The sequence below is a fragment of the Bos indicus genome, chromosome 22 (genome assembly GCF_029378745.1).
Source record: "Bos indicus isolate NIAB-ARS_2022 breed Sahiwal x Tharparkar chromosome 22, NIAB-ARS_B.indTharparkar_mat_pri_1.0, whole genome shotgun sequence".
In the NCBI taxonomy this organism is placed as follows: domain Eukaryota; kingdom Metazoa; phylum Chordata; class Mammalia; order Artiodactyla; family Bovidae; genus Bos; species Bos indicus.
In genome coordinates this window covers 52883908-52911453 of record NC_091781.1, presented here as the reverse complement: position 1 = coordinate 52911453, position 27546 = coordinate 52883908, and the positions used below count along the sequence as shown (strand labels likewise).

The 27546-nt window shown below is 49.6% G+C and overlaps 1 protein-coding gene across 1 annotated transcript in view; it reads right to left on the bottom strand.

Moving 5' to 3' along the window:
• LTF (lactotransferrin) overlaps nt 1–22489 on the bottom strand; it is a 33365-nt gene extending 10876 nt beyond the window's left edge. The window contains exons 1-12 of the mRNA XM_019984976.2: nt 22332–22489; nt 18427–18590; nt 15343–15451; nt 14865–15047; nt 14101–14248; nt 13102–13157; nt 7583–7761; nt 6981–7155; nt 6301–6455; nt 4254–4344; nt 1980–2027; nt 1201–1356 (exon numbers count right to left, since the gene is read on the bottom strand). Of these exons, the coding sequence (XP_019840535.2) occupies nt 1201–1356; nt 1980–2027; nt 4254–4344; nt 6301–6455; nt 6981–7155; nt 7583–7761; nt 13102–13157; nt 14101–14248; nt 14865–15047; nt 15343–15451; nt 18427–18590; nt 22332–22374 (1507 nt within the window). The 5' untranslated portion in view covers nt 22375–22489. The remainder of the gene's footprint in view (nt 1–1200; nt 1357–1979; nt 2028–4253; nt 4345–6300; nt 6456–6980; nt 7156–7582; nt 7762–13101; nt 13158–14100; nt 14249–14864; nt 15048–15342; nt 15452–18426; nt 18591–22331) is intronic.
• Nucleotides 22490–27546: the final 5057 nt, after the last annotated feature.

The window sequence follows — 27546 nt, the reverse complement described above, 5'->3', positions numbered from 1 at the left end:
CACGTGAGAGAGAAATAAGCCTCTATTCACTTCTACTGGGGGTTCTCTGCCCTTGCAGCTGAACTGAATCTGGACCAACTCATCATGCGATTTAGCCCACATTAAGAAGTTAGTGGGGGCTTCTCTGGTGGTAAACAATCCACCTGCCAATGCAGGAGACTCAGGCCCGATCCCTGGGTCAGGAAGATTCCCCAAGAAGGAAATGGCAACCCACTCCAATATTCTTGCCTAGAGAAATCCCATGGACAGAGGAGCCTGGCGGGCTACAGTTAATGGGGTCTCAGAGTTGGACACCACTTAGCGACTGAACAACAACAAGGAGTTAACATGGATTAAAACAGGTTAAAGAGAGAGGAAATAAAAGCGACAAGGAAGCCCTGCCCCAGTGAGCAAACAGCGCCCCTTATCTGACTTGCGCATTCCCTGCCACTGGAAAAGCCACACCATGTTCCAAGCTCAGGAGATGCTGGGAGTGTCCCTCTGTGGTCCTGGCAGCCTCCCCACAGCTTGGAGGCAGCTGTGGGGTCAGAAAGAGCCACACCAGCGTGCACTCCTGGGGAGGAGCAGAGCCACATGAAAGCCTGCCAAGGCGGGATCGCAAAGACCCGTTCAGAATGCAGCAGGGCCCCACCGGAGAAGAGGCCTGCCCAGGACGTGGCCACAACGAGAACAGAGCACACACCTCCCCATCACCAGGCCCGGGGCAGGTAGGGTGTGGCTCCTGTGTGAGGCATGAGCACGGTGTGCAGTGGGGAGGGCAGGAGCGGGGAGGCTGAGGCAGAAGTCTGGAGGTCTTACTGGGTTTCCTCTGTAAGTCAGTTCTGTGTAGTAGCAGAAGACACCTTTTATGAGGAAGGCAGGTGGCTTTTCCCAAAGTAGGGAGCCAGCGCCTGGGAGGAATTTAGATCTGGAGCTCCAGGAGGTGGGAAAAAAAAAAAAAAAGACTTCTGGACTTCTCAGTACCTGCATCCATTCTTAGCGTGCAGAGAGGCAGACGGACACTGCAGCTTTGTGCCTCCGTGTGGGGTGCACGGGGTGTGGGGCAGGTTGTATGAAGAAACTGAAGGAGGCAGCCACAGGGGACCGCTTACACCAAACGAGGCCTGTGGGCCGCAGCCAGCCTGCAAATCCCCGCCCCTCCCTGCCCTGACTTTCTCAGGGGACCCCAGCCTACCCCCACGACTGCCTCAGGACTCCTACCAAATGCGCAGGAGCCTGTCTGGTTGACGATCAGGCCCATGGGGATGTTCCAGCCTGCAGTCCTGTCCACGGCGGTGTGGCACGACTTCTTGTCTTTCAGAGAATTCCATGTGAGCCCCTCATTTGCTTTCTTGACAACTGCCACGGCAAGGTACCCTTGGACAAACGGAAGAGCAAGTCAACCTCCCAGGGCCTGGTCCATGGACTCTATTGCACAGAGTGCAACCTAGGCCCACAAAGGTTAAGAAGCATCGCTAGGCAACGATCCCCCCAGATGACTGGTCAGTGTCAAATAGACCAACACAGCTTAAGCTTAAGTGGGGTGCAGCTCCCCTCCTGGTAGCTCAAGCCTGGTAGACTCTGCTGCCGGCAAGTGTCACTCTCTACCGAAGCCGAGGAGGCACCAGCTCTGGAGGGTGGTGGGCTGGCTGGTGAACAGGGCATGGGATTTAGCACAAGGGACCCTGGCTCCGGCCAGGATCTGCACAGTATTATCCATGGCTATGAGTGAGATCTAGGGCTCTGCTTCCTCATCCGTACGAGATGGGGATGGGCCACCCCTCCTCCCCGTGCTCAGGACACAGTGAGGAACTCTAAGATTTCTCTGCCATGTGTGAGGGTCCATGTGAACGTGAATCCCAGCACTCTCATCTCTGAATGACTGGCATCTGCAAAAGAACTCACAGCTTCTATGGCTGCATCTCTGTGAGTTTTTTTTTTTTAAGTTCCCAACCTCTCCTCCTCCAGGGACAAGAATGTACCCTTGACCCTGAACTCACCTTCCGTTGGTCTCAGCACACAATCTAGGCTACTGTGTTTGGAGGATTCTGAAAGAATAAAGAGAAGCAAAATGTCATTAAACACATCGTTTAGTGTGTTCATTTATTTTCCAAAGGTACCCACATATTGAAAAATGCATATTGGCATGGCTTTGTATACGTTTGTTTTCAACATAAATAAATGGCATTGTAGAATAGACTTCACTGTGTTTCTTCCTTTTCTGGTTTTTGTTTTCAGTTCAACCCAACGCTGTGTTTTTAAGTTCTTTTTTTAAACTGACGTGTAGTTGATTGACAGTGTCGTGTCGATCTTTGCCGTATGGCAAAGTGACTCAGTTAAACACATATACACATTTGTCTTTTTATATTTGCTTCCATTATGGTTTATCCAGGAAACCAGACACAGTTTCCTGTACTGTACAGCAGGGCCTTGCCGTTTATCCGTTCTAAAAGTAACAGTTTGCATCTACCAAGCCCGAACTCCCAGTCTGTGCCTCTCCCTGCTCCCACCCGCCTTGGCTACCAGTGTGCTCAGCATGTCTGTGAGTCTCTTTCTGTTTGTAGATAGGTTCATTTATGCCATATTTTAGACGCCACATGGAAGAGACATCATACGACATTTGCCCCAATACTGTGACTTTAAGTTCGAAGCGCCTTACTGTCGTATGGAACTCACTGAGCTGAGTTGTGGCTCTCAGGAGCCATTGTGGTCATTGACATCTTCACACGTGTCTGGGGATGTACCCAGGGGTGGAACTGCTGAAACGAACGTCTGGACAGTTCAATCGACTATCTTTTTTTGTTTAAGCCACTTGGCAACTGCTTGGTGTTATTTGCAACCAAAGGACTCCTACCTAATCCCCACCGGTCGGAGGTGGGGGGCACCTGGCCTCCTCTGGTTCCCTGTGGAGAGGCGAAGGATAAAGTGGAATTGTTCACATCCTTGCAGCACTCTCCATCCATGCCTTCGGACGCCGGAATCGGCTTCTCCTTGGGAAGTCTCATCACCCCCACTTCATGTGATGGATAATTTGAATGTAGGTGTTGCTTTATTGGAAAAACATTTTGTAACTGGTTTATAACATCATGTAAGTTTTATGAGTACTATACCTATTGTGTGTGTGTGTACTTTTTGTGACCCATGGACTATAGCCCCCCAGGCTCCTCTGTCCATGAAATTTCCCAGGCAAGAATACTGGAGTGGGTTGTCATTTCCTCCTTCAGGGGATCTTCCTAACCCAGGGATCGAGCCCATGTCTCTTGACTCTCTCGCATCGGCAGGCGTATTCTTTATCACTGCGCCACTGGGGAAGCCCCTTACCTGCAGTTGCTCACCACCAAAACTTTAGTTTCCATCCATCACCTACCCCCATTACCCATTTCCCTCTCCCCCACATCTCTTGCCCTGTTTTCTTATCCACCACTCTGTTCCTGGAATCTGTGTATTTGTTTTTGCTTGATTTGGTTTATTCACTTAGTTTTTAACTATCCCACATAGGAGTGACATCAGAAGGTATCTGTCTTTCTCCACCTGAGAAATCACAAACTTTTAAATCTCAGCAGTCCAGAATCAAATCCAAACAGACCATCCCAGCAGTTCCATGCAACAGAAATGCATGTATGTGTTCACCAAAAGACAAGGATCCAGATGTTCACAGCAACTCTATCCACGGCAGCCAACCATTGGAAATTACCCAAATGCTTCCCCACAGTAGAATAAATAAGTAACTGCAGCGGAGTCACAACAGAATACTGCAAAACGAGATATAATGCTGAGCAAAAGACTTTTTAAAAGGTACCTGCTGTGCAACTCCTTTTACATCAAGCTCAAAGATGGGCAGAGCCGATTTGTGCCATTTGACGTCAGGAGTCGTTACCCTTGCTGGGGTAAGAGGGCTGGTGGACGCAAGAGGACTTGTGGAACCTGCTGTATCTCACTGTGGGCACTAGAGCTTGGAGATGCACCAGTGTGTGAAATGTTCTTGAGTTGTACACTTAGGTGCACTTTTCAGTATGTATATTATAACTTACTAAAATCTTTTCAAAGATCAAAAAGAGGAAATCAATCTGACAGAGGAGCATCTGTCAGTTCTCACCACATTAGGCCATATGGGTAACACAGCCACTTTCATCTATTCTTTCTCCTGATTCTCCTGTTTGAACCTATCTGTCCATTTTAATGTCTCCGCATGACCCACCGAGTGGGGTTACTGCTCTCCACCCCACCCTCGAAGCCCAGAGGGAATAAGCCAGGGGGTACTCTTCTCCACTTACTCCGGTTCTCTGCCAGGACAGGCACCAGGCCACACTTGCCCGCAGTGTAGATATATCCTCCATCCAAGTTCAGGGCATCTGCTTCCCCTTTCTGCCAAGACAAAGCATATCTTCAGCACCACGGTGAGGCTATTTCCCACCCTGCCTGTCTTTACAGCTCTAAGAGAACGGACGTCAGGTGCCCAGTGAAGCAGCAGGATTGATGTGAGCAGCCCGAGGCAACGCCACGTGCACCATTACTTCTGTACCGGCCGTGCACGCCTTTCACGCCGTCACTCCCACTGCAAAGACCGGGAACAGGCGGCCCGGTCGTGGCTGCTGTGGAGTCACTAAGACGTGAACGACTCTTTGCGACCCCATGGACTGTAGCCCACAGGCTCCTCTGTGTATGGGATCTCCAGGCAAGGATACTGGAGGGGGTTGCCATTTCCTCCTCCAAGGGGATCTTCTTGACCCAGGGATTGAACCCACGTCTCCTGCATTGGCAGGTGGATTCTTTACCCCCGGACTCGGAACAAAAACTCCTTCTGTACTTGGAGCACTGTTGGGATGTACTCCTGCACCAGCCTCCCTCACTGAGGACACAGGTGGGAATGGTTGGTCTTGTCTGGTCTCCACTCATTAGCACTACACTCAAAGTATTCAGCAAGTGAACAGAACCAATTAAATTCGCTCACCATCAGAATGAGCAAGCCCTCACTCCAGCACTGGAACATGGATTCAGCAAGACTGTGAAACTCCCTCTTTGACTGAAAACTTTTTTACAACTGTATTGAAGGTAATTAGAGATGTGGATGAAGATTTCTATTCAAGGCTGCACAGCACAGGGTTATTGATAACATCAAAATAAGAGGACAAAGAAGAATAGGGTCATGACTAAATTGTACCACATCCATATACAAGATATTCTGAAATATTTTTTTTTTTTGGCCCCACCATGCAGCACATGGGATCTTCCCCAAACAGTGATCAAACCAAGGCCCCCTACAGGCCTTCCTGCACTCTTCACTACTGCTACTGCTGCTAAGTCACTTCAGTCGTGTCCAACTCCGTGCGACCCCATAGACGGCAGCCCACCAGGCTCTGCTGTCCCTGGGATTCTCCAGACAAGAACACTGGAGTGGGTTGCCATTTCCTTCTCCAATGCAGGAAAGTGAAAAGTGAAAGTGAAGTCGCTCAGTCATGTCCGACTCTTAGCGACCCCATGGACTGCAGCCCACCAGGCTCCTCCATCCATGGAATTTTCCAGGCAAGAGTACTGGCTGCTAAGTCACTTCAGTCATGTTCGACTCTGTGCAACCCCATAGACGGCAGCCCAACAGGCTCCCCTGTCCCTGGGATTCTCCAGGCAAGAACAGTCACTGAAATAATTTTTTAAAGTGTTTGCAAAGCATATGTCACATGGGAAAATAGCCAAGATATACTGTTAAGTGAAAAGGACTCAAAACAACATAAGCGGAACAATCTACCACTGTTCTGAGGCTAAACTGAGATGAATTGATGAGTCCTAGGGTGAGGAATTAGTGAAACTCTTAACTATGTGCTAGGTGCTTTCCTGCTGGCTCAGATGGTAAACAATCTGTCTGCAATGTGAGACTCGGATTCAAGCCCTGGTTCGGGAAGATCCCCTGGAGAAGGGCATGGCAACCCACTCCGGTATTCTTGCCTGGAGAATTCCATGGGAAGAGGAGGGCTACAGTCCATGGGGCCACAAGGGGTCAGACATGACTGAGTGACTAACACGCACTCAACTGTGGTAGCCCCGTGTGAGGCTCCATTGCTGTTTGGTTTTACATCACATCTTTCTAAATTTTCCAGATTACCTGCATTCATTGTGAGTTGTTCTTAAGATCAGAAGAGTGGGAAGTCCACAGTAGACACTCTGGAGGACAGAAAGCTCTGTCTGTCCCCACTCTGGGCAGGCAGCACGAGCAGCCCCTGCCCCCCTGGGGGCGGAGCACCACTGAGCCCCTGCTCCCCTCCAACCAGATGCGGTGACCTGTGCCCCCCACCCGCACGGCTTGCAGGCCGGCAGCAGGCCCCCTACCAGCACCAGGACGATGCAGTCGTCAGTGGTGGACGCCGTGGCACAGGTCACGTTCTGGCCGCTCTGCTGGCTCCACTGCTGGCACTTCTTCTGCTCCTCAGGTCCCACGGCACACCACACGACCCTGGTGTACCGCGCCTTCACCTCCTCCGCAGCTGCCCGGGGACACAGCGGTCAACAGGCTGTAACAACAGTGCAGCCTCCCCGTTCACCCCGAGTCCGCCTGAAGCCTCCAGCAGAGGAAGAGCCACAGCTGAGCTGGCCCAGGGTGGTATCGTGGCCAAGTTCAGGGCCCAGGGCTCTGGATTCATCCCAGAAGGGCCCTGGCTCTCTCGGGGTGTCTTCATACCTCTCACTTCCCCAGAGGCAAACTGACTGCTCTACCAGGGCTGGGCAACCCGCCGCACACGGGGTCCTGCGCAGCGTTATCAGCAGGCGACGTGCTCCTTTGGAGACACCGGTCACCCAATTTGGTCCACAGAAGACGCTCACATTCGCGTCCCACCTACCATGGTGAAGACCTCCAGGGGCTGGAAAGTGACCAAGGGACGACTGCAGAGCAGGGCCAAGCTGCCCGTAGCGGGCAGGGGTGGAGGGTGGGGAGGTGCTCCCCGACGGCCTCAGCCAAGGCTCACCACCCACACCGGCCTGCCCTTAGGGCGGGCCTGGCCCTCACTCACTTTCCCTGAGGTTCTTCAAGGTGGTCAAGTAGCGGGAGCCCAGGTACAGCGCCGAATCTACCTTCGAGGGGATCCTCAAAAACCCAAGAGCAGAGTCTTTGAACAGCAGGTCCCTCTGGCCGGGTGGAGAGCCAAAGAGCTGGAAGCTCCGAGACTTGTTTTTTCCAAATTTCTCCTAATTAAGGGAAAGAGAATTATGATGTCAGTGGTAGACAAGAAACTGAAACACCAGGTTGAAACAGAGTATCTGCAACTCCGGGATGATTCTGAGAGCAGGAACCTGGGTTGACCTCCTCCTGTAGAGGATCTCACGGCCTCCCTGAGACATAGCTCAGTCATGGCTTTGTCTTTATGAAGTTGCTGGGGTCTGAGCACCTTAGAGTCTTGACAATATTGCATCACCCTCCACCTACTTCTGTTCCAGCTCGGGAGACACCGCCAGTGGGTCATGCTAGAGGAGGCGTCATTGCTTCAGCTGTATGGAGTACAGCCTAGACAGGCAGGCCACTGAATATTCCAGAGTGGCAGGAAGTTAGGGAAGGAAGGAAGGAAACCTCCCCACCACCAGACCCAAGCGGGTGGGGGTACTGAGGGTGGGGTACCTGCGCCTTGCTGAGAAGCTTCCAGATCAAGTCTTCCTTGCCATCCACACTTCGGGCCACGACAGCATGAGAAGGGACCTGGGCCAGGTGGCACTCCTTGAACGCATCCACTGGCGCCCGACTGTTGTTCAGGCAGAGAAGCTCATACTGGTCCCTGTCAGCCTTCTCTGGCAAGTTCTCTGGGGGAAGGGAGAGGTGGAGGAGAGGAGGGTCCAGATGAGCAGACCCCAGTCAGTAGCCATGAGCCATGGCCCTCCTCTCCCCATAGAATTTGAGCTGGAGGAGACATCTTATACAGTTGACAAAACTGGGGGTCAGAAGGGCAGTGGATTGCTCCAGAACATGCAGAAAAGTAAAGACAGTGCCCAGGAAGCCTTAAGGGCAAGCCCATGTTCCTCTAATTGGATCATACAGGCTCTGGGATTGTTGCACCTCTTGCCTGGCAAGCCAAGGAGGCTGAACCAGACCTGTCTGTTTGCATGACAACCCCACCTACAAAGGGACGCAGGATGGAAACAACCCAGAGACTGCTGCCTTAACCCACATCTCTAGAAAGAATAAAAATGGTAAAAATTTTAAAGCAAAAAATACAGTTGAATCATTTCTCAACACTAGGGTGTATCCAAAAAAGGGGGAAAGACAGTATGAGTGAGTCCATCCCGATTCGGAACTGTTGATCTATATCACATGTAAATTGCATCAGAATACATTAAGTAATGGAAACCAACCCAAGCTGTTTTATGAGCTTAGTATAATTTGGATCTCAAAATCAGAGAAAGAAGTACAGGAGGGAATAATTACAGACCTATTTTACTTATGAACATAAAAATCTAAAATAATTAGCTAACTCAATATAACAGAACATGTTTAAACTAATAGGTCAGACTCTTACATTTATCAGTTTATTCCATTCGCAAAAGAATGACTGAATGCCAAAGAAGCTAAAGACATTCATGACAAGAATGGATTAAAGGAAAACAATGAGATCATCTTAATAGCTACAGAGAAAAGCACTTATATGTTCAACATTTATTTGTGCTTTTTTTTTTTCAGTTTTGGAAAACCAGTAATATAGAGAACTTGGCAAAGGTATTACACTTGATAAAGGCTAGTTATCAAAATATCTACAGCAAAATCATACTAAAAGAAGAAAATTTAAAGTCACTTCAAAATCAGGACCAAGGCAAAGATGTCAGTTGTCACATTGCCAACACAATACCAGACGACCTGTATTTCACAATTTACTAAAGAAGTGAGAGATATAAACACTGGAGGGAAAAAGACAAATTTTAATCATTGAAAAATGATGTAATCACCTACATAGAAAAGCCAGTGAAACCAAGAAAAAACTAATAGAACTAACAAGAAAGTCCAGCTAGGCAACACTACAAAAATCAAGTGTTACCCGCATTAGCAACAACAGAGCAGAAACTAATACAGAATATAATATACTATAATAGCAAGTAAAATCATTAAATAGCAGGTAATTGGCCTCATTGACTTCTCGGGTGGCTCAGTGGTAAAGAATGCGCCTGCCAATGCAGGAGATACAGGAGACCTGGGTTCAATCCCTGAGTCAGGAAGATCCACAGGAGTAGGAAATGGCAACCCACTCCAGTATTCTTGTCTGGAGATCCCATAGACAGAGGAGCCCGGCGGCCTACAGTCTATAGCGTCACAAAGAGTCAGACACGACTGAGTGACTGCAATTAGTTTCATTAAACAATGCAGGAAAAAAAAAAAAAATTCAGGAGGGAGCTCCCTGATGGTCTAGTAGTTAGGATTCATTGCTTTCACTGTGGTGGCCTGGGTTCAATCCCTAGTTAGGTAACTGAGATCCCATGAGCCTTTCTGCACAGCCAAAGTAAGACAATAACAAACAATGCAGGAGACTAAGAGAAAAAGGTTAAGTTCTATAAATTCTATTAAAAAACCTAAAAAGAGATGGGATCAAAAGGGAGAGATTTATTATGATTTAGGGAATAGAAAATTTGACATAAATAAATCAGTTTTTCATGGATCAATTTAAATTCAATACAATTCTACTTAAAGTATGATGTTTTAAACAATCAAGAAAATAATTCGAAAATCTTACTTAGAAAATAAATAGCAAACTGTTTGGGGATGGTTCTCTTTCTTTCTCTCCCTCCCACTTCCACCTCCATAAGCTATTAAGAATCACTACAAACCAGAAGAATAAAAGCAGAAAAATACAAATAGACCAGTGATACAAAGGAGTGTGAAGTCCAGTGGGCCTTAGGAGCATCACTACGAACAAAGCTAGTGGAGGTGATGGAATTCCAGTTGAGCTATTCCAAATCCTGAAAGATGATGCTGTGAAAGTGCTGCACTCAATATGCCAGCAAATTTGGAAGACTCAGCAGTGGCCACAGGACTGGAAAAGGTCAGTTTTCATTCCAATCCCAAAGAAAGGCAATGCCAAAGAATGCTTAAACTACCACACAATTGCACTCATCTCACACGCTAGTAAAGTAATGTTCAAAATTCTCCAAGCCAGCCTTCAGCAATACGTGAACCGTGAACTTCCCAAGCTGGTTTTAGAAAAGGCAGGGGAACCAGAGATCAAATTGTCAACATCCAATGGATCATCAAAAAGCAAGAGAATTCCAGAAAAACATCTATTTCTGCTTTATTGACTATGCCAAAGCCTTTGTGTGGATCACAATAAACTGGAAAATTCTGAAAGAGATGGGAATATCAGACCACTTGACCTGCCTCTTGAAAAATCTGTATGCAGGTCAGGAAGTAAGAGTTAGAACTGGACATGGAAAAACAGACTGATTCCAAATAGGAAAAGGAGTACGTCAAGGCTGTATATTGTCACCCTGTTTATTTAACTTATATTCAGAATACATCATGAGAAATGCTGGGCTGGAAGAGACACAAGCTGGAATCAAGATTGCTGGGAGAAATATCAATAACCTCAGATATGCAGATGACACCACCCTTATGGCAGAAAGTGAAGAGGAACTCAAAAGCCTCTTGATGAAAGTGAAAGTGGAGAGTGAAAAAGGTGGCTTAAAGCTCAACATTCAGAAAACGAAGATCATGGCATCTGGTCCCATCACTTCATGGCAAATAGATGGGGAAACAGTGTCAGACTTTATTTTTCTGGGCTCCAAAATCACTGCAGATGGTGATTGCAGCCATGAAATTAAAAGACGCTTACTCCTTGGAAGGAAAGTTATGACCAACCTAGATAGCATAATAAAAAGCAGAGACGTTATTTTGCCAACAAAGGTCCATCTAGTCAAGGCTACGGTTTTTCCAGTGGTCATGTATGGATGTGAGAGTTGGACTGTTAAGAAAGCTGAGCGCCAAAGAATTGATGCTTTTGAACTTCAGTGTTAGAGAAGACTCGTGAGAGTCCCTTGGACAGCAGGGAGATCCAACCAGTCCATCCTAAAGGAGATTAGTCCTGGGTGTTCATTGGAAGGACTGATGCTGAAGCTGAAACTCCAATACTTTGGCCACTTCATGCGAAGAGTTGACTCATTGGAAAAGACCCTGATACTGGGAGGGATTAGGGGCAGGAGGAGAAGGGGACAACAGAGGATGAGATGGCTGGATCGCGTCGCCAACTCAATGGACATGAGTTTGGGCAGGGAGGCCTGGTGTGCTGTGGTTCATGGGGTCGCAAAGAGTCGGACACGACTGAGCGACTGAACTGAACTGAACTGAGTGATACAAAATAGCTCAGAATCCATGATTATAAACAAGTTTTATGTATAAACGGCTCCACACAGCAGTAGGAAAAAGGTAGAATTTTGTACAGTCAGTATTGTAAGGAAAATGGTCTCACTATAAAGGGAGAGAATGCTGAAGTGGAATCCCTACCTAATTTCCTAGGTAGGGTACATATGAACAGACAAGGATGTGTTAGGGAGGGGAGTCTATAAATTGTATTGTAGAAAATCTTTATGATTTGGATGGAAAATAACATCATGGATGAGTGATCAACTAATAGCTCTGCTAGTAATTGATTTATTTTTCTTCAATAAAGTTGCATAAACCAATGAGTTAGCTGCCTGGATTAATCAGTATGGGAAACAATCTTTTGTAAACGCAAAGTTGTTTTTTGTATATACTGTTAGGATTTGCCTCATTGTTTGATATCAAAGATGATGTAAAGTTCAAGAGAGTGAATATTTTGCCATGTTCAGTTAAAAGTGCGCAGTCTGTTACAGGTTGACACATCGGTTGACCTGATATATGCAGAATTAATAAGCTATTCAGATAGCGTAGCTTTAGTATGCTGCATATGATACTGGCAGCCTGGGAGTTCATAGATGGACTTGGGACCCAGCAGATTTGAAACATGTATATGGAGTTTAAGAAATTTATTTTCCAGGTGCAACCCCCATCTAACTAAATTTTTTCTTCACTTTGTTTGCTTGACAGCTGAAAAGACCATAACATGGGAGTAATAATGGGTCAAAATTTACAAAATAAAGTACTGTTTTGGTGTGGGAGTTGTCATGAGGCTATGTTGAAGTGACTTTATGTGGGATATTGAGTTTTTTTAATGGATTGAATATCCATTAAAATGGATTTGTTCAGCCATTTACATTAATGAGCATTTAAATGCAACAGATACCATTTCAGGTGACTTAACATGAATGAATAAAAGTCAATGCTATTGGATTAAAAAATAAATAAATAAAAGACCCCAAAACATATGCCAGCAGGGCAAAAGTGACCAATTTGACTTTATCAATATCAAGGACTTCTGTTCAAGAAACCTGTTACTGACAGATTTTTTTTTTTTTTTTTTACTGAGAAGAGATTTTCCTAAAGTCTAGAACCAACCATGGCGGGTTACCTAGAGAGGAGGAATGCCTCAGCTTGAATCAAAATCATGAAGAAACAGGCATGAAAATCAATAGAAAGATAGTCAAAGGTGAAAAAGGAAGAAAGGGAAGCCCAAACTACCAGCAAATATACTGAGATGATCAAACTCACCAGATGCCAGAGAAATGCAAGATAAACCAACACTGACGTATCTACCGCTTTACGACCGTGGATAATAAATGTGTTGTGTGCTCTCCACAGAGCACGTCTCAGTGTTAGAACCACTGAACCAGACAAGTACAGCACAACAACACGTAAATCTCTAAAACAGAATGCTGAGCGGGAAACCTTGATCACGTCATCATCAATAACGATCAATAAAACTTCTGTGAGCTTAGAATCCAGAAACACAGATCAGCCCCATACACTTTGCAAGACTACATCTGTCTCGGAGGACATGTGTCAGATACCTTGACATGGGCGTCTTTGATGCAGAAGAGAAAGATAGCGGGCACGGGAGTTTCAAAGAAAACTGATTGCTTAAAATATAAAGTCACATAAAAATAAGAGCTGTGCTCTACAGAGAGCTTTGATAATCGTGTGCCAGGAAGTGAGGAGTCAAATTAGCTCACTACTTGGATTTACAATGAAATGAAAGGAAAGCAAAGCAAAGGAGGCAGTACCCGTGGCTTCTCTCCTCCCCTTACCAAACACTGTCGTCTCTTTAACAAAAGCCACGTCTCCAGCCCCGTCCTGCAGACACCTGTGGGATGAGAAAGCACCAGAAGGGTCAGCACAGAGCAGCCAGCCTGGCTTGTTCCTCGAGCCTGCCTGTGGAAAGGGGCCCTGGGGCTTGTCTTCTGTGGGCTCCTGACCTGCAGAGGACAGGTCTCTGAGGCTCTGGGGCCCCCACTGGGAAGGCATCAGAAGCCACCTGCAGATGGATTCTGAGGAAGAAAGAACCAGAGGATGCTGGCTAGAGACCCCCCACTTTCCCCTTTAAGGGTTGATTGAGAGGGCAAAACTTTGTCTTTCTCTGTAAAAGAGTTTCCAAGCCTCTGCACCAGAGGGTAAAAGCAGTACATGCGGCCACGTGGTTTTTTCCCCTCCCAGGGCTAAGTGGTAAACGTGCCCTGAGCAGCAGAGAATCGGGGACGCCTCCCCCCCACACACAAAATGCCTGAGTCCGAGAGGCAGATGGGGTAAAAGGAGAAACATCAGCTTCAGTGCGAGGCTGGGGCGAAGGAGAGAGCTCCCCAGTGAGGCAGAGATCACTACCTCCCAGGGAGAGGGACCAGGCTGTCCGGCTGCCTGGCCAGGGGTCTGGGGCCGGTCTGCTCATGACAAGACTCCTTCAGTCCCTCGGTAGTTAGGGAGGGGACACCTGTCAGCAGGAGGAGCCCAGGACCGCAGAGGGACAAAGCCAGATTCAGGGATCTCTGGGGAGACATGAGGGGACGCTGACGAGGTAACTGTTTGCTGGGCTGGTGCAGAGGTGAGGTGGCCCTGCGGGGGGCTAGGGGACTGGAGGAGATCGTGCACTGGACAGAGCCCGCACCTTTTTCAGACTCAGTTTCTCTGCACAGGAGAACTGGACCTCCTCCATGGTCCCCACTAGCTCACTGAGCTCTATTTGGGCCCAGAGAAAGGGCCTCCTAGCCCAAGGACACGTGGGCCGCTGGGGAGAAGAGGACAGTCTCACTTACTTGAAGGCACCAGAATAACCGAAGTATGGTTCCCGGGAGGAGCAGGCACACTGGTTCTCCCCCTCCCCCTTGCACAGTTGACACAGGTTGGGGTATGCTTGTCTATCAATGCAGGGAACACAGCTGGCAGAGAAGAATTTAGCCACAGCTGTTGAACAGAGAGAAATAAACCAGGGTGTGACCTCACCAGACCACAGCCAGTGGCACCCCCAGTGTTCCCTCCCCTCCACCCCCACCTGATAGCCTTTGCAAAGCCAGGAGCTCAGAAGATGTACAGTGGCTGAAACTAGACTCAGCTACCTGGAGAAGGCAACGGCCCCCCACTCCAGTACTCTTGCCTGGAAAATCCCATGAATGGAGGAGCCTGGTAGGCTGCAGTCCATGGGGTGGCTAAGAGTCGGATGTGACTGAGCAACTTCACTTTCACTTTTCACTTTCATGCATTGGAGAAGGAAATGGCAACCCACTCCAGCATTCTTGCCTGGAGAATCCCAGGGACAGAGGAGCCTGGTAGGAAGCCATCTATGGGGTCGCACAGAGTCGGACATGACTGAAGCGACTTAGCAGCAGCAGCAGACTCAGCTACCAACTCCCAGGGCTCCTGATACAGAAGACCCCATCCCCACAGGCTTCACAGCAGCTAACCTGACCCCTGCCTTGGATTCACCCCACATGCTCACCTGGGACACCCCGAAGTGGCTTGTGAAAGTGACACCGGAGTAGAGACCCCAGCCTGGGATCACCAGAACCCCGACGTGTCTTACCTCCCTGGAGGGGCTCGAGTGACTCTGTCCAGCTCAAGTACGGGCGAAGGATTCCCATAGGGATGATCCACCCAGCGGACCTGCCAAGGCCCGTATGGCAGGACTTCCGGCCTTGCAGCTGGTCCAGCTGAAAGTTGCTGCCCTTCTTCACGACGGCCACAGCATAATAGTGGGTTTGGGGAGCTGCAGAAAAGGCAGAGACAATAGAGAGCTCTTAGCGTGAACCAGAGAGAGAGAGAAACAGCCCTCCCTGAATGAGCCCCTAGTGGGAGGGGAATTCCATCTGGTCACTGCAGCCCAGCGCCTCCTCTGCTTCCCCAGTGGGTTGGTGACCAGCCCAAAGAGCCCAGGGACATCATTCCCTGGACATGTGACACTGTCTGAGACCTCAGCTCTGTGCCTTGTCCACTCTGACCCCACAGAGCCCAGGGCCCAGGTCCAGGCCACCTCAACTTCTGGGTCCCCAGGGAGAACTCACACTCTTTCGTCCCATAGATCTCTGCTGCTACTGGCCGCAGTTTGTAGGGGTCCCGGCCCGCCTCAAACACCATGCCACCATCCAGGGTCACAGCATCCGCCTTTTTCTCCTGAAAACACAGGCCAGACCAGCTTCAGGAGAAAACCTACCCTAAGCCAGGCAAGTGAACCTCAGGATGTCAGAAGGCTCCATGGCTGGAAGGATCTTCCAGAGGGTCAGCTTCCAGTCACGTCCCACTCAGTTGCCATGAGAGGTGGTATGAGCCCAGAGCCCCTCTGGGTAATGAGCTCCAGCCCCTTTGCTGTAACTCCTGAGGTCACCAGGTGGCCACTTTTTCACAAGACATGCCTCAGATCACTCCGCGATGGCATCCTTTACCGTCTTTTATATTATAAATTTGGGGGATGGACATGGACACACTACTGTATCTTAAGCAGATAACCAACAAGGACCTACTGTGCAGCACAGGGAAGTCTGCCCAATGTTATACAGCAGCCGGGGTGGGAGCATTTTGGGGGAGAGTGGACACCTGTATATGTATGGCTGAGTCCCTTTGCTGTTCCCCAGAAACTACCTCAACATTGTCAATCATCTATATTCCAATACAAAATTAAAAGTTCAGTAAAAACAAAAAGTTCCAGATGCTTCCCCCCTGTTTTTCCTCTATATTTAAGTTATTGTTTTTACTGAATACAAATTTCAACCATTAATATATCTTAAAGTTATCATCATCATAAACCATGTTCATCCTCTTTGGCATATTACTTCACCTATGCTTACTTATTTCTCATATTTGCAGCCTGGTAGAAATAATATTTTCCAAACTGCTTTATTCATCTAAAACTGCCTACATTTTCTCCTGTAGCAGCTTTATTGATTGTATTGACTTCATGATATTTTATCATAATGTGGCTCTTTCATAATTTATTAAGCTAAATTTGAAACATTCCCTCCAATGTTCACCACTTGGGCTCCTTCTAACTTTTTGCTGTTAAAATTACACTTGCATGGACAGCTTTGTCCTCTTAGATTTTTTCCCTTCTGATGACCTGGTGCCTTGGGATCGGCATCTGAGGGCAGGATCATCCGGACAATGGGCATTTTGTCTTCAAGGCCTTAGCTATCATTGCCATCCTGCTTTCCAGGCCATTCCTTTCCAATTTGAAATGCCACCTACCGTGAGGACCAGTCTCACTATAGAACCACCAGTGTGAGAGGCTTTCATTTTATTAAGTGCTATCACTTAGAAAATTCAAGGGCTAACAAATTGCTTAGATTTGTATGTCTCTTGATTATTACGGGGAACATTTCATAGTATTTTTATTAATACTACCTCCATCTCCCCATATTGTTTTTCTTATGTGATCTTACATTTCTTATCAGTTGAATTAGTTCTTTATAGAATACTGTCACTTGTCAGAGCTGGTGCGTATTCACTCCAGTGCTTTCTAAATTTTTTTAATTGGAAGATAATTGCTTTACAATGCTGTCAAATGTTTTGCTTAAGTGTTTTTAATGGCTATAAATTAAAATTTTTAATCATGCATTTTACTTCGTCATTTAGTTCATTGCTTTTTTAAAAGCTGAGACTTCTCTTCCCTCCGCAGTTCTGCTAATGAATCTACCTCTCTAGTTTTCAATAATACACATTTTTAAGCATTTAGTCTATCTCTATTTTGGTGTATGGTATGTAGTTGTTGTTGTATAGTCGCTCAGTCGTGTCCAACTCTTTCCGACCCCATCGACTGGAGCCCACCAGGCTCCTCTGCCCGTGGGATTTCCCAGGCAAGAATACTTGAGTATTTCCTTCTCCAGGGGATCTTCCTGACCCAGCAATTGAATCCACATCTTCTGCATTGGTAGATGGATTCCTTACCACAGAATCACCAGGGAAGTCTGTGGTATGTAGTACTGATTTCAAAGGGAGCTCTTATTAAAAAGGCAGATTTTGACGTCTTATTCACAGATATGGAACAAGTTCGAATAGGGCCTACGAATCTGCATTTTAAGCCATCAGGAAATGCTGGTGGTAAAATAACAGTCTAAAACATTATTCAAACTAGATTTTTCCCTTAAGTACTGTTCCAATATGGAGAAGGAATGGCAACCCACTCCAGTGTTCGTGCCTGGAGAATCCAAGGGACGGGGGAGCCTGGTGGGCTGCCGTCTATGCGGTCGCACAGAGTCGGACACTACTGAAGCGACTTGGCAGCAGCAGCAGCACCTGTTCCAATAACCCTAGATATTAATGGGAACTTTACACACATTACCTACTTTGTGCTAAAATCACATACACATTACCATGCCACACGGCAGACACACAACATACTTGTCAAACAAATAAATAAAAATGATGGCAATAGATTTTACATCTGAAAAAAACAAAAGGAATCTGAAGTTATCCACAAGTCATGACTGCCTTTCCTTTCTCTCTCTGCTAACGTCTTAGACAAGTGTCTTTCCAGTGTGGCCTGGCAGGCCGTGCCCCAGCGTGTAATGTGCTGACTATGATGGGCTGGGCTGTTTCCTCTGCAAGTTCAGAGGTAATCTCTCTGGAGACTTTCTTTTAGAGTCACCTTGACTTTTGCCAGTGTTACATATTCACCCAATACAACTGCTCCTGTGACATCGTTGTGTGGTGGTGGTGGGTTAGTCACTCAGTCGTGCCCGACTCTTTGCAACAACATGGACTGTAGCCCACCAGGCTCCTCTGTCCATGGGATTCTCCAGGCAAGAATTCTGGAGTGCATTGCCATTTCCTTCTCCAGGGGATCTTCCCAACCCAGGGATCGAACCCAGGTGTCCTGCATTGCAGGTGGATTCTTTACCATCTGAGCCACCATCGTTGCACCGTCATTATTCTCAATTTGTGTGGTGATGCCAGTTTCCCTACAGATGGTTTTCAAATGTTAGAATGGCAATGTCTGCTTCCAAAATAACGCTGTGTCCTAGGAGAGAGGACAGCTCCCAACTTACAGGCGCTCGGGAAGAAGAGCAGAGGGGGGCAGGGCGAGCACATTTTCCATGGCACTTGGATCCCTTCCCTTTCAGTCTGGTCCCACCCAGCCTACGGCCTGGACTCACCGCGATGGCCTGGATACATTCCAAGGCAAAGGCCCTCCTCACACAGGTGATAGAGGGAGCACCCAGCTTCTTCATCCTCCACTGCCATCGGCGGCATTTGAACCACTCAGGTTGGGAGATGGTACACCATCGAACGTTTTTCCTCGGGGCAGCCAGACACAGTCCTGGGAGAAAGAGGCCAAAGAGTGAGGGCTCTATCACTGTCCGTGGAAGAGACGGCCTTGCCCTCTCAAGCAGGGGCCCTCCCCTTCCCTCTCCATTCTGTGGCTGAGTCAGGCCACTCTCCTCTGATGGAGGTGTTTCGCTAGCCTAATGACCACTCCATGCTGGCCAGAGGGCTGTTTGAGGACATGATCAGAGCCTCTGGAATCGTTTCCCTCCTCTGACTGACATACTTCCTACCCCCGACAAAAAGCCAGCAATGCTCCCTTGCATCAGCTAAGGGAGTTCTTCCACCTGCTTTGATCCCCTGGAACCTAGGAGGTAGGCAGAGAGAAAGTATTGCGTCTGTCTTTCTGGTGCGGAAGCTGACTCTCGAGGGTGGCTGAGTGACAGTCTGCTCAGCAGTGGCAACATCCAGCCTGGAATCCAGGTCCCTCTAGGTTGTTGAGGCTTCAGACATCTCCCCAGAGGATGCCAAGGGAATGAAGGAAAACACACCCCACCCCTTGTCGGGAGCTGAGCTGCCGTAGGTGTTGTACCAAATGGGTCAGTGTGCCTGAGTTACACCATTCACCACTGCACCGAAAAGAGGACTCTCAAGGAGGGATGGAAATGTTCTTAAATTGATTTACCACGATGGTTGTACCACTTGGTAAAGTTACTAAAAACCGCTGAATTGTGTACTTTGATGAGGTGAATTTTATGATAAGTAAAATATACATCAGTAAAACTGCTACCAAAAAAAAAAAGCCTCTTGGTTGCAAAAGCCACTCCCCTTTTGGATGTGATTTGGTGGGGAAGGAGGCTGCATTCAGCTCTCTGCCACCATCCCAGGGAAATTTCTAGGGGTGTAATCTACCCTAGGAAGCCTTCCTGGATCTGTCCTGAAGTGAGAATCAGCACTATCCAATTTAGCCACTGGGATATAGCAGGGTTTCCTGGATGCCCTCTGTATACATGGCACTGGGTGATATGCAGAGGAGCGTGCAAGCAGATGGCAGCAGCCGTCTCATGGGAAGAGGCAAAAAGCCCCCAGGGATGCAACCAAGTATGATGAATGCCCTAGAAGAGAACAAGTGCCAAGCCAGGTGTGATGTCCCCATGACCTGAGCCAGTAATTGGGGCGGGGAGGCAATCCAAGAAGTGGGCGCAATGGGCCACGTGCACAGAGAGGTTGCAAGGCCAATCTGTGCCAGGTCTTTCCTCAGCCCTTCATGTGTTCTGTTCCCCCTCGATCCACCCAATCCCTTTTCATTGAGTTTTGCTGATATCCACATTTCCTAGGTGAGAAAATTGTGGCTTTAACTTATGGCTTGCCCAAGGCTTCACAACTAATAAGTCTGGATCCAGGATTTGAACCTAGGCACTCAGACACCAAGCGCCCTGCCTATGTAAGCTGACTGGGTAGAGACGGGGTGCCGTGGAGATGGTAAAGGGTTTGGGGGCAGGTCATGGAAAGCCTCCTGTGCTGGTCCTAGAAGGTCTTGTTCAGAAGCTGTGGAGCGGCGACTCACAGGAGGGCAGGGACAGGTGGGCTGAAACCTGGAAACCAGGCAGAAAAGCGTCAAGGAGGGAGAACACAGCAGAAATCGGGAGTTGGGGGGGGTCACAAGATGGGGGTGAAGGGAGAGAGCAAAACGAAGACCGTGTGTCAAGCTGGAGGGAAGGCATGAGCAGGGGCAGGAATAGGGAACCGGGGGACGAGCTTGTGTGCTCCCTTGGGAGGGGTGAACCAGGGAACTAAAGCACCACTGAGAGGTTTTCTGAGACGCACCGCCCCCAGCCCCCCAAACACCAGCGCTGGGTGCAGAACGCAGCGCTCTGCTCCTCCCCTCCACAGCTCCCAGCAGCCAGCTCTGAAGCTGTGTGTCTCTTTCACAAGAGGCCTGTATCCTGGCCCTGTATCCCCAGCCCCGCCCCTGATCTGTCTCAGTCACTCACATGCTGCCCACTTGAGTCTGGATGGCACCCTCCTGAAAGGACATGTGCTCAGATTCCTTCTGTGTGGACACACAGTGCCCGTCTCTCAAAGGCAGGGGCTGGGGTGGAGTTACTCTTCTCGGCCCACCCAGCCTCTTCCTGCCACGACACCCATGGGGAGCAGGGCAGGAACCCCCTAGGCCAGTGGCCGGTCCTTCCACTGGGTAGGACAAGGGATTCAGTGATACTTTGGGACGTTGGCCACCATCCCATGGACAGCAGGATTTAAACTGCAGACCTCAGTGGGGGTCAAGACAACCAAAGATTCAAGTGAGAATGGAACCCAGTGATGCAACTCTGAGCCAGATCCCAGACCACAGCCCATGACCACTTCTAAGAAAGCAAGGCTTCCTGCCCCTCCGGCCTCTCCTAGGTGGCCCCGACCCTGTGCTATGGGCCCAGCAGGCCACGGGTCAGGGAGCAGAAGGAAGGGTAGTCGTGAGCTGGTGGTCCTGGCCAGGTCCAGTCCTGCCTTAGAGAAGAGAGAAATAATCCACAGCCCTGGGGAGGATGAGATGGTTGGATGGCATCACCGACTCAATGGACATGAGTTTGGGCCAACTCCGGGAGATACCAAAGGACAGGGGATGCCTGGCATGCTGCAGTCCATGGGATTGCAGAGAGTTAGACATGACTGAGTGACTGAACAGCAACATGGGAGGGAAACTGGAGAAGAGGACCAGAAAAGAGGGACAGGTTAGGGAGCAAAAGCGCACAGTTATCCTCCAAACACCTCTTTTCATCCAGGAAGCTCCCAGCCCGGAGTAGATGCCGGAGGACAGAAGGAGGCTGCACTGAGCTGCTGGCGGGACAGGCTGCAGAGGGTGACACCTGGGCTTTCACTTGAGCCCTGCACACACCCCGTCTCACCGCTGACACTCTGCAGCCCTTGAGGCCACTGTCCTGGACCTTCCCCTCGGCTGCTGGAAGCCCGGCCCTCACATTTACATCACTAATGTCCAGCACAGGTGAGTGTTCTGAGCACTCCAGGAATCATTTCTGACACTTGAGGGGGTGGGGGGTGCGGTCAGAAGGAACGGTGGTTTAGTTTCTTCTGCTTAGTCCCCTTCTAGTCCAGGCACATTAAAAACCAGGCACCAGGCACTCCTCTCGCACCCTCTGACAGAAGGGGCCCAGCAGCAGGGTCTGTGCCCCCTACCCCTGCCCCTTTGCAGTGGGAGGGCTTGTGTGCGCCTCTGTCTACCAGGGCAGGCGGCCCTGCGGCCTCCTCACAGCCCTGTGGAAAAAGGGTTGAGCCATTTTTCAGTGAAGCTGAGGTTCAGAAATACTGTCTCTTGCCCAAGTTACACAGTTCTTACAGGAGCTGGAACCCCATCTGCAGTCTCCTGAGTGTCTTGGGCAAGTCACTCGCCCTCTCGGAATCTCATTACCACCCAGCCTCCCTCTGTATACTCCTGTCACCAGTGCTATGGGTAGGACAGAAGCGACAGGGACCGGGAAAGACCCTTGGGGAGCTCGGCAGCTCTGGGCACCGGACCCGCCGGCTTCTCGGAACCCAGCTCCGGGCTCCTCCCCAGGCGAGTGGGCGGGATCCGCTCCGCTCGCTCCCGGCGCCTCCTCTGCGGCAGGTGCCCGTGTCAAACTGCCTGCTGCGGGGACAAGGAGGCCCACACGGCGGGGAGCGAGGACCCAGACGCCTACACTGAGGGGTGAGGGGACTGGATGCTCCCACAGCGGGGCGTGGGGACCGGGACACCTACCTGGAGGGGCATGCCCCCGCCCCCACTCATACCTGCACTCACCAAGGGCTCCAAGGGACAGCAGGGCGGGGACGAAGAGCTTCATGGCTGGCGTCCTGGGGCGACTCCGGAACGAAGGCTCTGCCACCTGCGCTCGTTCTGCGTCCCTTTAGCCAGTGCTCGGTGACCTCACGAGGTTTGCCCCGCCCTGTGGTCCTATAAGCGCCCCAGCCTCCCTCCTCCCCTCTCCCGAGGTCTGCTGGTTCCTAGAGGGGAAAAACCGGGGGGAAGGGGGAAGAGTGGGGGTGGAGACCGAGGGAGCGAGAAAGGTGCCCGGGCGGGGCTTGGCGCTCGGGGAGAGGATACCCAACCCACACCCACCTCTCAAGTTCCCCAGCGCTGCCTAGTTGGGGGATGCTCTTTCTTTCCCACTTGTCCGCAGCCCTTCGGGAGTGGCAGTCCCTGGGTTTTGTCCCCGCTCCGGTCTCAGTGCCTCCTAGAGAGCGGGATCCAGAGCAGGGGTCCTAGGGTGAATCTTTGCGGATCAGCTTGACTATAGAGAAGGTATCTAAAGTGCTTGGGAACCAGTTAAGACAGACGGAGACCCTTGCATCTGCACGCAGAGCCAGCCTGGAGTTTTGAAAGAGGGCCCGCTGCCTGGCCCGGGGTCCACGGCAGCCTGGTCCAGCTGGCAGAGGCTGCCCAGAGTCTGACCCAGACTGCCCCTGGGGTCCTCCTGAGACCGCAATACAGCTCCCAGAAAACAGAACCAGAGGCCTAAGTGCCCAAAGGCTGTCTCCTGGTCCCTCATTTGCCAATGAAAAGGATATCCTACCCCTTGTGTTGTTTTGTGGCAATATGAGGTGGGAGACAGGAACCTCATTTTGATAAATGTCCTATTTTGTCCTCAGTACACAGGCTGACCCTGTTTCAGGAGGCTGGTTTTCAGTTCTAAAGCTAGAACTCTGCTCTGCATCCTTGAAGGACACTCCCTTGAAGCACAACAACTCCCACGCAGGGGTCTCCAGTGCAGCCCTGCTTATCGTTCACTGATTGCAAGCAAACTAAGTGTCCCCCAAGGGGTGGGGGAGGACTTCCCTGGCGCTTCCATTGCAGCATGTGTAGGTTCAGACCCATTTGGGGGAACTAAGATCCCATATGCTGTGAGGTGTGGCCAAAACGTTTAAAAAAAAGGCGGGGGGCTGTCACATAGAGCATGGTGCTCTGGAACATACTGGGGGGCCCAGAGAGAAAGGGCCACCATGCAAGTACTGATGAGCACTTAGCTCCAGGAGATACTAAGTGAAGAAGTCAGGTACTAACAGTGAGAGAAATTCCCTCTGTGGGTTAGTCTAGACAGTATGTTATTCTGAAATCTGTCTGTCCTGAAAAGCTGGCCTTGATTCTTTGCTTAGACTACTGAGTACACAAAGGGTTTCCAGGAGCAGAGGGGCAACACCTCAGGAGGCGGCCCTGTTGGGGGTGGATATGCAGTGGGCGGCACTTGGCACCATGGCGAAGAAGAGCCAGCCCAAGTCTTGGAGGCCCTCGAGGAGGCTGTGGGGCCCCTCTATCCTGGGCGTGGATCTTGCCAAGGCACATGAGTGGAGTCTGACTAGGGATCCTGCTTGCTGGGCACAGGAGTGGGATCCAAGGTTCAGTGGGAGAATCACCAGTCAGCTTTTGGGGTGACGGATCCAGGGTCTCTCATGGTTTGGAAACACAGTGTTGCACCATTAAAAGTTGCTTTCATCAATAACTGCAATAAGCCATTACAAAAATAATGAAGTAACACAAAATTGACTAATTCTCAGGAGTGCTGAAGCATCTTTGTATCTAAATTAGCAACTTGGCTTTGCCCTTCCGTGATTATAAAAGAATTAAGACATGTCACAACCCAGGTCTGTATCTCCAAGTGCAAATTAGAAAAAGGATGGGTTGGGAGGTAAGATGCCTGCAGATTCTCTCATGTCTGATACAGAGTTGGCAGGAACATAGAGAACCTGGGGCCACAACTGAGAGGCTGAGCTGAGGGATTGCCCTGGAGGCAGGATTGGAGTAAGCAGACTGTTTTCATGCTGTGTCTCCAAGGAATGTCCCAGCCTCAGGCCAACAGAACAGCCCCCAAGGCCATCTGAAGCTGACAAAGGAGGTGGGGCTGCCCAGAAGACAATGTTCCATGGATCTGTTATCAACATTCATTCATTCACTCATCCAAGCCAGAACTGGTGGGTACCAAGAGGGACACAGAGAAGGGGGTCCCGTCCTGGCCCTAAGGAGCTGACGGCACACCGAGGGTGGGGTGGGCACAGGCCACGGAAGAGGCAAGGCAGCATAAATAGAGTGAGCGAGGGAGCCGAAGGAGGGCCATTTGACCGGTTTGCATCATCAGGAGCCCATAAGGCTTTGAAGAAGAGCATTTGACCTAGGTACCTGAAAGAAAGGTTACCTATCTACCAAGAGAACTTCAGGTAGAGGAAATAGCCAGGTAAAGGCTTGAGAACATGGATTCAGTGGCCTCAACGGACAACCAAAAGTTGCCCTAGGCTTTCCGACCTGGAATACATTGAAGGAGGATTCACAAAGTCATGTCCTCCATCCTGAGCTCCACGTCAGGTGTCTATCTGCCCCTTGCTGCGTGTCCTGCAGGCACTACAGTCAATGCATCAAAAATAGATCTCCTCTGCTCCCTCAAGCCCCACATTTCCTCTTGTACCTCTTACTGTGGTGGTGGTTTAGTCACTAAGTCATGTCCAACTCTTGCGATCCCATGGACTGCAGCCTGTCAGGCTCCTCTGTCCATGGGATTCTCCAGGCAAGAATACTGGAGTGGGTTGCCATTTCCTTCTCCAAGGGATCTTCCCGACCCAGAAATCGGACCCGGGTCTCCTGCATTGCAGGCAGATGATTTACCAACTGAGCTATGAGGGAATCCCTCCTACTACTTCCCACAAATGAAGAGCCTTGGAGTTATCCTCAAATCCTCTGGCCAACGAGCCCTATATGTGTGCCGGGCACTTAATGATTAACATTGGTTGAATGGATGAGTGAATGAATGAGGAGGAGGGACAGTTCAGTTCAGTCCCTCAGTCGTGTCTGACTCTTTGCAATTCCATGAACCGCAGCACACCAGGCCTCCCTGTCCATCACCAACTCCCGGAGTCCAGCCAAACTCAGATCCATCGAGTCGGTGATGCCATCCAACCAACTCATCCTCTGTCGTCCCCTTCTCCTCCTGCCTTCAATCTTTCCCAGCATCAGGGTCTTTTCCAATGAGTCAGCTCTTCGCATCAGGTGGCCAAAGTATTGGAGTTTCAGCGTCAACATCAGTCCTTCCAATGAACACCCAGGACTGATCTCCTTTAGGATGGACTGGTTGGACCTCCTTGCAGTCCAAGGGACTCTCAAGAGTCTTCTCCAACACCACAGTTCAAAAGCATCAATTCTTTGGCGCTCAGCTTTCTTTATAGTCTAACTCTCACATCCATGCATGACCACTGGAAAAACCATAGCCTTGACTAGATGAACCTTTGTTGGCAAAGTAATGTCTCTGCTTTTCAATATGCTGTGTAGGTTGGCCATAGCTTTCCTTCCAAGGAGTAAGCATCTTTTAATTTCATGGCTGCAATCACCATCTGCAGTGATTTTGGAGCCCAGAAAAATACAGTCAGCCACTGTTTCCCCATCTATTTGCCATGAAGTGATGGGATCAGATGCCATGATCTTAGTTTTCTGAATGTTGAGCTTTAAGCCAACTTTTTCACTCTCCTCTTTAACTTTCATCAAGAGGCTCTTTAGTTCTTCACTTTCTGCCATAAGGGTGGTGTCATCTGCATATCTGAGGTTACTGATATTTCTCCCGGCAATCTTGATTCCAGCTTGTGCTTCTTCCAGCCCAGCGTTTCTCATGATGTACTCTGCATAGAAGTTAAATAAGCAGGGTGCCAATATACAGCCTTGACGTACTCCTTTTCCTATTTGGAACCAGTCTGTTGGAGGGACAGGAGGGCAGCAAAAGATCCTGCTTGTAATGTGTCAAATGTGAAAGACAATGAGGGCCAGGGCTGGCTATGACAGTCACCCCAGAGCCCTTGTGCCTGGAGCCATCAGTTTACCCATTAACTCAACATCCATATATGGGGTACCTCTGATGTGCCTGGAGCTGGACCAGATCTTGAAGAGCCTGCAGGGAAGTAGGATGCAGGTTTCCAGAAGCTGAGACAGTGGCAGAGCCTGAATATAAGGAACGTAATGAAGCTGGCTATGGTACAAACCCCTGTGTTACGGCAGGAGCTGGTGTTTAACAGGGCTTTCCAGGTGGTACAAGTGGTATAGAATCCACCTGCCAATGCAGGAGACACAAGAGACGTGGCCTGTGAGGAAAGCTCTTCCCCCAGGATCCACCCTCTCTCCACCCCTGAAATTCACACAGTGACCCTCTGCCGTCCAAGCTAAGCCCTCCCCACAGATGGGCAAGTAAATCCCATGCCCTCTCTAGAGTCCTCCAGCTTCAACCGCCAAGAGGAGTATTGGAAAGAAATGAGGGAGCTGGGCAGAACTGGCTTCACATGGGATATAGGAAAACAGGAATTCCCAACACATCCACTCAATGAGGGCTCCAGCCTGACTGACAGGAGACCCAGGCCTTGCTTCCTGCCCCTGCTAGTGAGGTCACTGGCTTGGTACAGAGCCACTTGTTAAGTATTGAGGGCTTTCATGGCGGGTTCCAAACCACTGGTAGCTTGGAATCAGTCACGGTGGGAATATTTATACCATGGAAATTAGCGAATTCTAGATGTCTGGTCATTCTTCCCTCCAAGAGAGCCAGTTGACAGCAGACCTCTGCCTGTGCTGGTCATTATTTGGAGGAACACAGTGCCCATTGTTGTAATGGGTGTGTGTGGGGGGGAGTGTCATCCTAGCAGGGAGAAGATAATAGTGCCTAGCAGTTAGATGGCACCTTCTCCTCCAAAGAGCACTGTCAGTCACCTTGTCTCCTGTGACTCTAACAGAAACTCTGAGTTAAGAAAGTCACTGTTACTGCTCTAAAATGAGGGAAACTGAGGGTCGCCTGTGGTCACGCAGTGAGTGAAAGATGGAGACCAAATTGTTAACCCTGTGTCTCCCATTAGGCCCACAGCCAGGCACGCTTTCTACCACTCGGCCAGAACTCTCTGAGAGCTCTGCATGTGAGACCAGGGCCCAGCGATGGCTTCTGCCCTCGATCTCAGTGGTGGTATTGGACCGTCCTGTGGACCGTGAGTTTGGGTAAGCTCCA